The sequence below is a fragment of the Theropithecus gelada genome, chromosome 7b (genome assembly GCF_003255815.1).
Source record: "Theropithecus gelada isolate Dixy chromosome 7b, Tgel_1.0, whole genome shotgun sequence".
NCBI classification, from domain to species: Eukaryota; Metazoa; Chordata; class Mammalia; order Primates; family Cercopithecidae; genus Theropithecus; species Theropithecus gelada.
Genome location: NC_037675.1, coordinates 58,886,305 through 58,901,476, shown reverse-complemented (window position 1 = coordinate 58,901,476; position 15,172 = coordinate 58,886,305). Strand labels below are relative to the sequence as shown.

The window sequence follows — 15,172 nt, the reverse complement described above, 5'->3', positions numbered from 1 at the left end:
ATTTCCTTGAAGATATGGAGAATATTGGTGGTTGGTGGATGGTTCAGCAGATTCCAACTGTCTTAGCAGATTATGAAATGAATTAGTGTCCCTCTGGGTTGGGAGCCACATATTTTCCAGCCATATTTGGGTCCCTGTGCAGTTAGCTTCCCAAACTATGGCTGTTTCAAAGACTTTCCAGGATCTACCAAAAACTGACTGAAGTACATCAGTTAAACTGAATCTTTCATTGTATAGCAGGTACTTCTTTGAATTCAAATTGGGCCCCAGAATGCTCTAAAACAGTACATGAGAGCTGAGCTGCTACTGATTTATGCTGATATTAAGATAAGAATTAGGATGACACATAACTTGACAATTTGTTTCCATCTTGCCTTTGGTTACTCTTGATTCATGTGCAACGCAGAATTCTCTACCCAGAACTCCCATGCTTCCTAGAAGAGGCAGTGGAGGATGGACAGTGGGAGTCATCCTCCCTCTTATCCCTCTCTTGGCAGGACAATGACTTATGAATACAGCCAAGAGAGGAGACAGCTGGGTTGTGCTGGCTGTCTGATTTTACACCCACAAGGAATCTGTAACCCCTTCAACAAGGTGCAGTCAATGTGTCTACCCTCCACATATATCCTTCACTCTTTCCTCACAGGATTTCTTTACATCTTTGACATCCAGGTCTCCCTTTGAGATCATTTTCAAATGGATTTTATTCATATAAAAATCCACGCGTGTAGGGAGAGGGAGAGTTCAGAGGGCCAGCATCCCTTGGGTGTGCTGCTATCCAAGATACCCCCACTGCCCGTCTCACATACAGCATCTGGACAGCTATAGATTGCCACACCTCTTATTTTTCACACTTCAGCACTTGTTCAGTTTAATAGAATCTGAGTTAAAAAGACAGTTTTTCATAGAACCTTAAATATAACATATGCAGAAGTTTAAGGATTCTGTATAGCCATAGTTCCTTGAAAATCAACTCTATCTAAATTTACCCAGAGAGATAATCATCAGCCTGTTTCTCATCGGTCAAACTATTAACGTGTGTCCCAACCTCAACTACTGACCTTTAGTTTTCAACTTGAGTACAGCAGCTGCCAGCAGTGTGGTCTGAGATCTGCATTTTTAGGGCTGCTGTAGGCTTTGGAATTCAAGGGTTGATTTGTGAACCAGCTGCTTCATACGCACCTAGCTTCAAGAAACGGAACTAGCCTCAAGGCAAAGTAAGGAAACATGTTTGGATTATAATTACTCATTTTGACCTTTAAAATCTTAAAGGAACACTGTAGGAAGAGAAGCAACTAAAGGTTCATCCAATGCCTTGGACCCTGAAGGAGCTGGTACTGTTATGCAAATAAGAATTGTGAAAACCATCTGTGAATGGGAACCATAGTGAATGGGATAAGGTTGATAAACCCTCTTGGAGATGCAGAGAAGGACCAAACCTTTGTGGGCTTTTGATGGCCTGAGCCAAAAGAGAAAAAGAAAAAAATATAGAAGAAAACAAAAACAGCCAAAACCAGGTATTTCTTTAGGCTTTATCTGTACAAACTAATTATTTGAAAGATAAAAGAAACAACCTCCATGCAGGGTCACAGGTGGCATTTAGTACAGTGAGATCACCAAATGTCCACTGGTAAAGCCCTCTTTGGGCTTTAGGAACAGGCTCAAATGACCACACAGATCCCCTCTGATTGGCTCTGAAAATTGGTGCAGAGAGCTCTCTGAGGGCCCCAGCATGCAGAGGAAGATAGGTGGCTCAGGAGGCCATGCCACTCAACTGGCATGCTGAGATAATGGGCTAAATAAATCCTCTTCCTTCAATGACTCACCCCAGGTGGGCACACCACAATGTGTAAGGGCAGAGAGGTTTAAAAATTTTAAATGGAGGAGCTGGCAGTTTTATGGTCACTATGGTTACTAACATTCTAACCTAAGCCAGGTTCAGATAATGGTAATGGTAAGGGTTTTTTCCCCCGCCCCCCCATCTTTTTTGTTTGAGACAGGGTCTCATTCTGTTGCCCAGGCTGGAGTGCAGTGATGTGATCTCAGCTCACTGCAACCCTCACCTCCAAGATTCAAGCGATTCTCCTGCCTCAACCTCCTGAGTAGCTGGTATTACAGGCATGTGCCAACAAAGCATGACTAATTTTTGTATTTTTAGTAGAGACGGGGTCTCGCCATGTTGGCCAGGCTGGTCTCAAACTCCTGACCTCATGTGATCCACCCACCTGGGCCTCCCAAAGTTCTGGGATTACAGGCATGAGCCACTGTGCCTGGCCTAGTTTTACATCTTATTTAGACACTTCTGCTTGGTTAAGAGGCTGGAACCGGAATAGATTGTCAAGAGACCCACATTTTTCAGAAGCCAAGCAGGTGGCACCACTAGATGGTGTATTTTCAGCAGAATTCCTCTTATGGATGTTAATGTGTCCCAGGAGCACTTCAGTGGTTGTCATCATGTTAATGAACACATATGAGCATTTTTAGGCGCTGGCTTCCTGCAGACACATTTCCAGAAAGCTGAGGCCAAGAAGAGTCATTTTGTGTTTTTCTGTTGAGAAGAAAAGATTATTAATCCCTCTTTGATGACTGATGGATTCTGAAAATGCGTGTGACTGACACGTGCTTAGGATATTTGTTCTCCGGACATCTGAAGAGTATTTACTCTCTAAAGTTAAACCAGTGGTTTAACAACCACTCCACAACTTTTCCTCATTTTCAAGATTAGCTGAGATCTCTTCCTTCACTTACAACCATATAGATAAGAAATATATTTAAAATTTCTTAAAATATAGCCATAGAGAATTTGACCTATCAGATATTTATGAAATTTAAATTAAAATGTGGCAAATAATTTATCTATTCCCACTACACCCTCCACCCGCACCCTGCCCCAAGAACCTACTGTATAACTTATGAATTACTGTTCATATCATAGAGAATTTTTCTAACATTTCAGATACTCAGATTTTCATTCTTTCAGAACTTAACAGCATTGTCTGGCCCCCTAACGTGAAAAATGCTTCTCTCTGTGAAGGCAATTGAAAGAGACACTGCTGTAATTGATATGTCAATTTAAGTGGTCCAGGCTAATATTTTCACAAGGACTTGAATATAACAAGTAATGAAGATCTTTAAGAGACTCACTATGGTTATAATTTTGAATTGCTACAGAGTTATGTAATCTTTACCCACATTCAATTCCTATCTTGAGGAAACATAATAGAAAGTTTATGCATATCTATTTTTACTAGTGGCTAACTCAGAAAAGGAAGAGTTCCTACCTGTGGTCATATGTTGGGGATAATGATGCCAACTGCCTGTCCTTTTCTAGACAGCATTTTGTTTTTTGCTTTGGGGTTTTTTAATTGGTTTTCACAATTTTCTAAATCCAGAATTACATACTACAGTGTGTAATTACCTAAACCCATGTGTTATGTATTACAGAATGCTTTTAATAATTTAAAATATAGAATAGCACATCATGTGAAAGTTTGTTAGGATTTACACTGTTTTGTTAGTCTTGTCTTGAAGTAACCACTTGTTTATTTGACCAAGAAAATACAACACTTAGCTAAAAGAAAACAAGTATTAACTCAAATGTATTCTCCTGCTAATTCAGTCTTATGAAGGAAATCTATTTGTGCTCATGAACACTAACAAGTGAACATTATTTAAACACAAAACCAAGTCAGGATATGCCAATATCTAATGTGCCTTTTTATTTCCCTGAAATCAGATCCCCCAAAGAACTATTGCAAATCCCCAAATCAAGGAGAATGATAACCCTCATAGAATTTCCAGGTCTTGATAACCCCCTCACTGTGTTTATTGATGAGTCTGTTACTTCTTGTTTAGGAAATCTCCTCGACACCTTGTGGTGTGTGTATTAAATTCTATTCCCTATAGTTTAAGGACGAATCTAACCAGAACACACACCCGGCAGCTTTAGAGAATATGATATTCACTCAGCAAGAAAACCACCTCCCATCAAGCAGCCTCCTGATAATGTTTAATGAAGATGATTTTTCACTGCTGACATGTCTACGTCTGTTCTCAAGTACTCCTGCTGTTTTTCATTAAGGACACTTTAATATGGAGCTACTCTGAAACCAAGTGGGCCCTTGTTTTTGGTGACCATTAACAAAAGACATGCTTTGGCAGCGTCTGAATTCTATGTCATTGGGAACATACTTTGCACTGGTCTCAAGTGAGTCAATAATTACATGTTAAAAATCTACATGTTATAAAAAATAATTCACTAATAGTGTTCAAAAGGGCCCCCGAAAATCACATATGTGAAAAAGCTATCTTTACTTGGGAATTTCTCTACTTGGGAATACTCAGAACTGAAGCTTAACAAAATTAATTACCATGTAGGTTTAAATTTCTCACAAATTTTCATCTGGATTTTAAAGTCAGTGAAACCATTTCACAAGGAAATGACATATTGTCACCTGTTCCAGCGTTATTTTACTGTTTGCTGTAGCTCTGAACTGCTTTCCAGTAGAACTGGTTCAAGATAATTAAAGAGATGACACAAACCATTTCACTAAGGGAGTAGACTCCTGTTTTGAATATAGCAAGAATCATGTCAATTTACAGTAAACCATGATGACTTCAGTTGAATTATGAATATTTCACTTCATGCAGTTAATGCTCTAGAATAATTAAATGAAATTATCTTTCAGTGTTTTTTCTGAAAAATGAATTTTCATGTGAACAAAAGGAAGTACTGGCTTCCATTTGACATTCCAAGCGACAGTGCAGACTCAGCTTGCTCCTCTATAAATCTCTATGAGAATTTATTTTCTTTCTTTTTTCCCATTGGCCTAAATTTTGCCTCTTAGCTGTATCAATATCATGTCTCGCTAATCAGGTCCTGATTAGATGGAGAGCTTCAGAAACATACATTGATCCAAGGAGCTGATTAAAATGTATACTAAATTGGAGGAAAAAGAATAGATGAAATACAGAAGATATGAAAACACTTAGAAGTGACTTTCTATTAAATTTATTTCAGCAGTACAAATGTTAATCTCTAGAAAGCTTGAGCTAAAAAATTGAAATTATTAGGCCTAAAAAAGTAAAAATATATTAAAAAGAATAAAATTACTATTAATTATAATGTGAACAGCTTTTATATTCTGTGCCTGGATATCTCATGAACATATTGATTTATTTCTAATACTGAGCCTTCCTACATTTAAAAAGTGATGTACAAAAGGTAATTAGGTTTAAGGAATTACTTAGCAGTTTTATAAAGTCTTGAATTGCCTGATCTAGGATCCAGAGGCATCATTGCTTTTCTGTTTCTTTGTTTCATTGCTTTTCTGTTTCTTTGCATCCTATTTGACAGATAGTTGCTGCAATAATGGCAATTACCGGCATTGTCATGATGGCGTATGCAGATAATTTCCACGCTGATTCCATCGTAGGAGTGGCATTTGCAGTGGGCTCAGCCTCTACATCTGCATTATATAAGGTATGTTGTGCATTTTCTTTTGTAAGCAACTGTCACTCATAACTTAGACTTGAGTACTAAAGTAAGAAAGTAAGATGAAAACATTGATTAGAAAGAAAATAGATGTGTTGAAATGATAGTAAGTAAATTAAGTACTCGTTATGTGATGGGTACCTGCCTGAAAATTTTGCCTGTTTTAATACAACCTTATGAGGCATACATATTTATTTCCACTTTCCAGGTGAGGAAACTGAGGCTTTGAAAGATTCAATAACTTGCCTCAAATCATACAGCCAAATAGTGATAGAACCAAGACTTAAACTCTGGACTAGCCCACTTCTAAGCCCATGTGCTATGCCCTAATCCCTCATTTAGCAGGCAGTTATAGCAGGAACATTAGAAAGTCATCTTCTCTCCCTATGTTTCTTTAATTTAATTATCTATGGTCATTATTTTAATTCAAAAGAGATGTTAGAAATAAGCTATCACTAGAGAGCTGTTTGGCACATATTAACCCCATGCCACAAGAGCTCATGTTACTAGCAAAATGAAGAACCTCTTTTTTTCTCTGATGGATGCTCTAAGTCAGTTGTATGTACCCACCATTTTTTTCTCCACTGGAGTTCCCTGTCATCAAAGAAAATTCTATTCAGAGTCATTGCACCTGACTTCAGAAGTGAGAACTAAGAGAGCAGATCTAAAAGGTTATTCCCCAAAGCTCTACTTTTAAAAGTCAACTTTCTGGATGTATTAAAGAACTGTTCCAATTTCACCTCTCTTGGTGTTTCAATGAGAAAACACTCTTTGAAAGGCAGCAAATACCCTTTTCATCCCTCCTGGAAGCCTTTTCTGATTATTAACCAACACTGTGGCTCAGAGGGCATGAAGTCTATTTCCATATTGACATTTCTTGGCCCATTGATTCTGTGTGACAAGCTTGACAAATGTTCACTCAACGGCCATTAGTGTCTAACTTGCTCCCCAAGTGAGATTCACGAAGATGTCTGATGTGACCAAAGACTACCACGTGCTCAAATTCTTTTGATTAAGTCTTTCAGCAGAAAAAAATAATTAGTTCAGTTGAAATTAGAAACAGTACCTGGGGTTGCTCTATGACCAGAATGGCTCTCTTGCAGAGGGATTTCCCCTGACCAGGTTACAGAATGTATTCATTCTGAGAGTGGTAATATTTGCTGACATGTACCAAATCATATCTGCACCATAATATAATTCCAGGCAGAAGAGATCTGCCTCACTCTATGTTGTTACAGGATTAGTATAGGGAGTGGTGGGCTTAAGAAGCTAAGAAATATGGACTCTACACTTGGCTTTCTCCCTGACCTGTTGTGTGATTTTATCTTAGCTATTTGCTTCTCCTTGCCATCTTCCTCTGCACACAGGTTTATAATATATAAAAACTGTTTCTTAATCTGGGGAACAAGCACCATATTTGTGAAGTCATTTTAAGCTCACAAAGAAAATTGCGTATAAATCCAAGGCATAAATATTATTTCTCTCAACATAATGACAGGGTCTCTCCATCCAATTTACTTTTCAGTATCTATCAAAATAAGGATAAAACAAATCCCATGCTTTAAGGTAAGGATTAATGGCCGTCAGTCCTAGAAGATTTTTCTGGGCTTGTCTGGACTCTTATTTATCATTTGCCTGATACCCATCACTGATGGTGGCACTAAACACAATGGACAGTACCCAGCAGTTTTCAGCACCATAAGAAATTCATTTTATGACATTTGCAATTTCATATGAAGGCTATAGAGTATTTTAATTCCTTATCTCAACAGCCCATCTAGTGCTGTGAAGGTGTCAGGGCAAGAAGAAATGGAGAATAAACTCTGGGCCAGTTAGCTCACAGTACAGAATCATAAGACTTACCTTTCTGTTCTAGCTAAGCCTCTGTGTGGCTGTAGAGTTTCTTTCTCATTCCAGGTCTTGTTTAAAATGTTTCTTGGAAGTGCCAACTTTGGGGAAGCCGCACACTTTGTCTCCACCTTGGGTTTCTTCAATTTGATCTTCATCTCCTTCACCCCAGTCATCTTGTATTTCACCAAGGTGGAGCACTGGTCCTCTTTTGCAGCTCTGCCGTGGGGCTGTCTCTGTGGGATGGCAGGGCTGTGGCTGGGTAAGTGGCCTTGGGTTTTGCCTTCCATTCCCTATATCACTCAATCTTTCTTTGGCTAGTTAGATTATCATCACAGGATTATTTCCTTGGGTAACTCTGTGCTCTAGTTCCCAAACGTATGTTGTTCAACATCATTGGTCATGTTTAGAAGGTTCTTTGCGAGCTGCTGGTTGATTAGGTTCAAGCTATCCAACTAGTATGCCTCCCATGAGTTAAGGTGTGCAATGGAGGCCCAGGCCTCTCTGTATACCACTGGCCTTCAATCCATTCTTCTTCTTCAGCCTCATTCATTCTTTCTAATGCACTGTATCACATTATAATGTTCCATGTGTGCCATGGTGTGCTGGGCAGAGGCTAGGGAGTAGATGGTGCATTCAAAGAACTCAGAGTGGTTCAAACTGGTGGGAGCACTGAGTTCAGAAGGAAAGAAGGGAGGGAGGGAGGGAGGAAGGGAGGGAGGGAGGGAGATGCTATTTAAGAAGGAAGCAGGTTGGGAAGAACCTGGAAAGCCATTTTGAGGTGTTTGGATTTAAAGTTCACTTAATAATCTTTAAGCAGGTTGGTGATAGGCTCATATCTGCGCCAACCATTCTCTGGCTGAGAATGGAGGATGGATTTGTGATAGGAAGACATTGCCAGTAAAGAGACAGCAGCATGCACTGGGCTTGGTGATCCTGGCTGTGTAGACAGTGCCTAGTTAATGGCCAAGAAAAAATCACCTGGAGTCTTTGTAATGTCTTCACTGCCAACTTCCTATAACTCTGAGGCTGGCTGCCTCACCTGAGCTCCGGGATCCGACTTTTAAGCTGTGCTGCTGTTGTCACTTGATGTGAGAGGAGCCTGTAAAACAACAAGGTTGCTCTTCTCTCACCAAGCAGTCAAAAAACAGCAACAACCCAATGACTTGGTGTTTGTTTACTCAGAATCAAATCCTTTTCATGCCGCTCCCATTTCCACACGCCACTCGGAGGTCAACTCCCTCTGCCCACTCCTCGTTTTCCCACAATACTCGGCCTGCAGAACATCTATCAACCCTCAACTGACCTTCTTTATTGAGGTGATATAATTTGAAATAGTAGCAGCACTGCAGTTCCTGGGAGCAACATGTTCTTATTTTCATCCCTGCAAGAGTATTGATTGGGTCATCTTTTTCTATGCTGGCTCAGTCCCTCAGACTCAGGGGAGGTCTTAGACAGAAAACACTCAAGAGAAGGATCAAATATTAATTGTTGGTCCCTTGAGTTCTACTTTTCGACGCCAAAATTATGTGGTTAGCACCTCTCATAACCTCTGCTAAGTTGAGTAGAAATCAATAGCGATATTTCCGTAAGACCAAAACATCCTCATTGAAAGCACCTATTTTCTGGCCAAAAACAACATAAATGGGAACAATCCTAATTAAAATTTTAATGACCTTTAGCCTCCTCATTGCACACATGATTTCCACCTTGCTGCAAAGTAGCCCTCCACCAACATATACTCCTTGGCATATCCAATACATGCTCCTAAGCAAGCCTGCAGAGGCTGGATGCCACCTGTGCTAGCTAAACACTGGCATTCGCCACCAAGCAGTATGAGCTCCACACTCCACTGGCTGCAGTGCTAAGCAGCACTGCACCTGCTCCACCAGGCCCACCCCAGTGCACTGCAGAGCTCACTGTGCCAAAGTTGTGCTGTGACAATTGAGGAGATAGCCTCCCTCCTGGCTGTTACACACCCCAGGATCTTACGGTCTTCAGTTCTCCTATTCCTAAGTGTTTATTGCCATCCCTCTTTTCTCCATAGAAATCAGACATGATCTGGCTGAGGCTAGGCTGACACAGGTCTGAGGGATACACATCAATCTGCATCCGGAACTACCCCACATCTCCTGTAGTTATGGTTTCTTGTTTGCTTACATTTACTTTGCCTCAATCCTCTCAGGTTGACTTATCTTTCCGGAAATGTGTTAGCCCAAATGCAAGTCAGCCTCCTCCATTCACCTAGCATGTCTGAATTGCACTTAAACTCAGGCTAGGCCCCATATTATGGAGTTCAGCAGAGCCTGTGCTGTATTTCATAAATTCCTGATTTGTAAGAATTTGCCATGTCAGACTCCCTCAGTCTGAGGAGAGTGTCAAAGTGCTGGAATATTCATTCATGTTGCAGCTTTGTCAGGAATGAGGAGCAGTTATTAGCTTAGGAAGACCCTCTGCCTTGCTTGCCACTACTATTGTATGAACAATAAAAAGGAGCCCAAGTCGTGTAAAAGTAAAACTCACTGTTTCTAACTATCAAGCACAAGTGACCCAGTGGGCCTAAAGCGGGAATTACAGATGACAATAGAAGAACATACATCATCCTAATTGGAATGGTTCTAGAACTTTTTTTGGTTCTACAGAGATATAGGCAACATGCTTCCCTCATTGTCATGGAGATAGCCCTCATCTCTCTATCCCCTGAAACAAACATTTGAGTGGATTCTATTAGAATAATGTTTTGTAATTTATAATTTTTTTCTTTTTGAAAATGTGTTTTTGATAAGTTTTAAAGTGGATAAATGATTATTGTAACTAATTTTATATTTAACCAAAGAGTTCCAAAAGGTATTCATTGAAGAGCATGAAGCTACACCTTCAGTTGGTTCTGTGGATCTGCTCTCTGATTATCTGTACACAAATCAGGATATGGAGACAGTCTCTGGAATTCAGTGAATTACATTTAAACCCACCCTTGTTTGCCCACATGATGCTGACCTCCAGAGAGAGGGGATAAAACAGCATAGGCTATCATTGGATAGACCTTCCTTTAGGCAGTAACACTGGAGCCATTTAATGTCCAGGAATGTGGCACAAAATAGCATAGCAATAAAGAGATGAGGTACCATCTTCAATCAATCACCTGCTTTTAACCTCTGGCTGGCCCCAACCTACCTTTATAGTGCCAATAAGCAGTGCTGTGAATCAATTATTTTACCTCTTTGTATTTGCTCCATATGCCTTTTGCCAGCCTATTGGCAAGATTCAGCTAAACAGAGTGGCAGAGGAGGAAAGAAAAAAATGACTAATTCAGGTAGAATACACATGCATCCATCTCCAAAATTAGAGGATCAAAGGTATAGACAGTTTAAAAGGCACATGTAGCAAAGACATTGATTCATTTACTTGAAGAAAAAAGTCCAGCATATTATTTCTCCTTTATCTTGTATTTCCTCCTCTATTTTACAGCCTTCAACATCCTGGTGAATGTTGGGGTGGTGCTGACATACCCAATCCTAATCTCCATTGGGACAGTGCTCAGCGTTCCTGGAAATGCAGGTACCATGTGACATGTGCAGATCCTGGCCACTACAAGTCTCTTGTTTGTGTTTGTTCTGTGTCCTGAGTTGTTCCTTCTAGAAATTGTGAATTATGTTTCTTGCCTGGGAAGATGTTTTTAAATATCGTGAAGGTGGCAGACAACAGAATAGCTATGCAGCAGATTTAAAATTTGCAGCTAAAAAACACTGTTTTTACTTGGTTGTGCTTTTAGAATTAAATACCAAATGTATCATTTGGGTTTCATGTAATCTCCCTGACAACCTAATTTTGTGGTATTTTTAGAGAAAGTCCTATGGAAACAAAAGGCATCCCAGCATAGGACTTTCAAGTAACCGTCACTAATGAAAGTGTAGAGGATGTACATGGGGTTGGCTTCTCCTCAGACAATCCATGGGGAGCCACAGAAGGCTCTCCTGGGGCAGAGCAGGTGGCCCTCTGGGATAGATATAAGGAAAAAACAATTTTATTCACCTCAGGGACAAGAGAAGCTATTTTTCCAGGATAATATTTCTAGAGAAACCTGCCAGTGAAACAAGAAATACAAATGGATTATCTGGATGATTGTATAGTCCTTTTAACTTTAACATTTTATAATTTCAAGTCTTGAGCAGCCACTTTTCTGTCCTCCACGACAATCAGCAAATGTTTATTGAACATTTGTCATGTGATCAGGACTGCAAAAAAGAAAAAAAATTACATTATTATTCTCTTAAGATGTTTATGACTGAATTTGTAAAAGAAGGCCAACCTACATGAAACAACTTGGAACTCTACAAAGTAATTTATTATTAAATGCCAAATTGTGTGAGACAGACTCCAGCGGCTATAAGACATTCAGAGGAAAGAAATATCTGAGTGGAGTTGTCAAGGAAGTTCATTCATTCATCTGACAAATAATTTCTGAGCAATTAGTGTACACCAGGAACTTTCCTAACACTAGTGACAGGTCCTGAATAAGGCACAGTCTCTGCCCTCAGGACCATGTAGCATTGAGAGGGAGACAAAAAGAAAAAAATTGAGTAATTACAACATAGAATTGCTTTAATAGAGGTATGTGCTGAATGCTGCAAGGGTGTGTAGGAGGAGCATCCAAAAGGCTTCCTGCGAGAAGCCGAAGGGAAGAGATCTAAGGAGAGGTTTAGCTGGATGAAGTGAGATATGAGGAGTGAAGGGTAGCTCGTGCAAAAAGAATAGCACATGTGTGGCCAACAACTCCACTGCTGACTGCATACCCCAGAAAAGTGAAAACAGATTTTTAAAATCCTCATACACAAATGTTCATAGTAGCCCTATTCCCAATAGCAAAATGGTAGAGAAGCCTAAATGTCCATCAGCAGTTGAATGAATAACCAAATTATGATGCATGAAATATTATTCAGCCATAAGAAAGAATGAGGTGCTGACACATGCTGCAATATGGATCGACCTCAAAAATATTTTGCTAAGTGAAAGAAGCCAGTCACAAAAGGACAGAGGATGTTACTCCATTTATATAAAATAACTAGAATAGGCAAACCTATAGGGGGAAAAAAAAGTACATTGGTGGTTGCTGAGGGCTGGGGAGTGGGGGTAAGAAGCTAAGGAGTTAATCGGTATTGGCTTTTATTTTGAAGTGATGGAGATATTTGGGGGCCAGAGAGAGGTGGTGGCTGCATAATATTGTGAATATACTAAGTGCCACTAAGTCCACTTTAAAATGGTTAATTTTATATTACATGAATTTCACCTTAATTACATTTTTAAAAGAACAGCCTGCACAAGTCTTAGACACTAACAAGTTTGGCTCATTTGAAAAATCTCCAATGGTCCAATGAAACTGGAGACGGGTAAAGGGGTACAGAGGAAAAGTACTGAGAGAAAACTGGGGAGGTAAGTAAGTCAGATTACATGGAATTTGAGCTAAGCCTTGAAAGATAAGCATGATTTAGAGACAAGCAATGGAAAGCAAACCTAGCAATGTGGAAAAAGGAAACACTAACTTGGAAGAATAAAGACGACTCTTGGAAATCTCTAGAAGTAACATAGACTTTGGTGACTTGTTTTCAAAGCTTAGAAACAGGCATATGCAATGCATGACTTGATTTTTCTTTCCTAGCTGTGGATCTCCTAAAGCAGGAGGTGATATTCAATGTTGTCCGCCTGGCTGCTACCATCATCATCTGCATTGGGTTTCTGCTGATGCTGTTGCCTGAAGAATGGGATGAAATCACCCTGAGGTTCATCAACAGCCTGAAGGAAAAGAAGAGTGAGGAGCATGTGGATGATGTAACTGATCCCAGCGTACACCTGCGAGGCAGAGGCAGAGCCAATGGGACAGTGTCTATACCACTGGCTTAGAGAGGGACACATTTTGAATGCACGTGTATGTATATTCTGTGAATATAACAAAATTTTCTCACTACCTGTACACTCAAATGACAGTATTAACTCTGAATTTGGATAAATCATATGTGAAATAATGCCAACAATAAAAGTTTACATTTATATGCTTATCAAGGAATTGGTGTAAATAATCATAATAGTTTTTTTTATTAAAACACATTTGTCCTTGTTCTGTTTTCTGATTTTTTTAAATTTCCCCTCCCCTGACTCACAAAATTTCCTGAAACTGTAAGAGTCAATTAAATTATGGACTTATCTTTTTCTCAACTGAAACTGAGTTCTTCCTACTCAATCAAAAAAAGTTGTCTAAGAGAATAACACATGAAAATAATACATACTTGAAAGCCGGGGAAATGTATTACAGATTTAAACAGAGCATTTTCTATATGTAAAACCCACAGTAGAAACAATGAGGAATAAAAATATAGAATACCCATTTGTACTTTTGATGAGCTTAGAATGGTTTGGAGGATAAGACAGTTCACAAATATCTTTACTATGGGGTGGACATTTGAAAATGGCACAGTGGATATGGACAGGAATGAGCTATCCTGAAAGAGTTGTTTATATTTGCTTTCACTTCTTCAACTCCCATTCACTTTTCAGCCCACTGCAATGCACCTTCTGCCCTCATCAGTTCTCTGGAAGTGCTTTCCCCGATGATCAACCTCTCTCTTGCAAAATCATATTGATATATTTCAACCCTTACCTTATTGTGCCCTCTGACACATTTGACACGATGACCACTCCTTTTTCCTAAATACTCTCTCTTTGCTTGAATCCCACTACTTTCTTTTGGTTCTATTTCTACCTCCCTGGTTGCTTACCTTGGTTTTTTTTCCTAGGCTGATCTTATCACCATCAGGGTTCTCTAAGTTTAGACCTTGGCCTTCTTAGTATCTCATTCCACACTCTCTCCCTTGGGGAACTCCTCTACTCCCATGGCTTCAACTGTCATCCATATGGTGATGACATCAAAATCTTAATCTCCAGCCTAGATTTGTCCTTTGAGCTTTAGCTCTGACTCTTCAAATGTCTTCTGCAGCTCACTTGGACGCCTCCTTGTATACCTCAAATATAGCAAAAACAAAGTTGAATTTATCATCACTCCTCCCCAGACCTGTTCCTTTCCTCTGCCTGTTCCCTGTCTATGTTAATGATACCATTATTCACTAGCTGCCTAAGCTGGAGATCAACCTCACCTCTGCCTTCTCATCCTGCACATCTATTTAGATATTGTTCCATATTGTTTAATATGTCCTATTGACTCTATTTCTTAAAATTTTTTGAGTCCATGTACTTCTCTCCTATTCTACCCATCCAAGGCCCCCATCATCTCTTGCTCTGCTTAATCCAATACTTTCTTCACTGATATCTCTAATTCCTAGACTTGCCTCTCTGTAATTTCTTATGTGACCTATAGTGACTTTTCTAACACATAGATTTAATCATTCTACTCCCTTATATAAAATGCTTCAGTGTGGTCTTATTATCCTCAGGATAAGGTCCAAACACCTTGGTATGTCATTCAAAGTTCCTCATTGGCCCCTGTCAGGCTCTAGAGCAGCAATGTCTAGTAGAACTCTCTGTGATTACGGAAATATTTCATATCTGTGTAGTCCAATATAGTAGCCACAAGTGGCTACTGAGCAGATTCAATGTGGCTAGTACAATTGAGGAACCGCATTTCTATTTGTATTTAATTTTCATTTTCTCAAATAGCCAAATGTACAGTCAGACTCACACCAGTAATTCCAGTGCTTTGGGAAGCCATGGCAGGAGGATCACTTGAGCCCAGGAGCTCGAGACTGCAGTGAGCTATGATTGTGGCACTGAATTCCAGCCAAGTTGTCCAGGCAACAGGACAAGACCCTATCTCTAAAATAA

The 15,172-nt window shown here is 39.6% G+C and overlaps 1 protein-coding gene across 6 annotated transcripts in view; it reads left to right on the top strand.

Annotated features, from left to right (window-relative positions):
* The window catches only part of SLC35F4 (solute carrier family 35 member F4), a 291,287-nt gene extending 277,834 nt beyond the window's left edge, over positions 1-13,453 (top strand). For 5 of the 6 annotated variants that reach the window (XM_025392277.1, XM_025392276.1, XM_025392278.1 and 2 more), the window contains exons 5-8: positions 5,357-5,482; positions 7,412-7,604; positions 10,811-10,900; positions 12,999-13,453. In XM_025392277.1, the coding sequence (XP_025248062.1) occupies positions 5,357-5,482; positions 7,412-7,604; positions 10,811-10,900; positions 12,999-13,240 (651 nt within the window). In that variant the 3' untranslated portion in view covers positions 13,241-13,453. The remainder of the gene's footprint in view (positions 1-5,356; positions 5,483-7,411; positions 7,605-10,810; positions 10,901-12,998) is intronic. The other variant, XM_025392281.1, reaches the window with a different exon arrangement.
* The last annotated feature ends 1,719 nt before the right edge of the window (positions 13,454-15,172 follow it).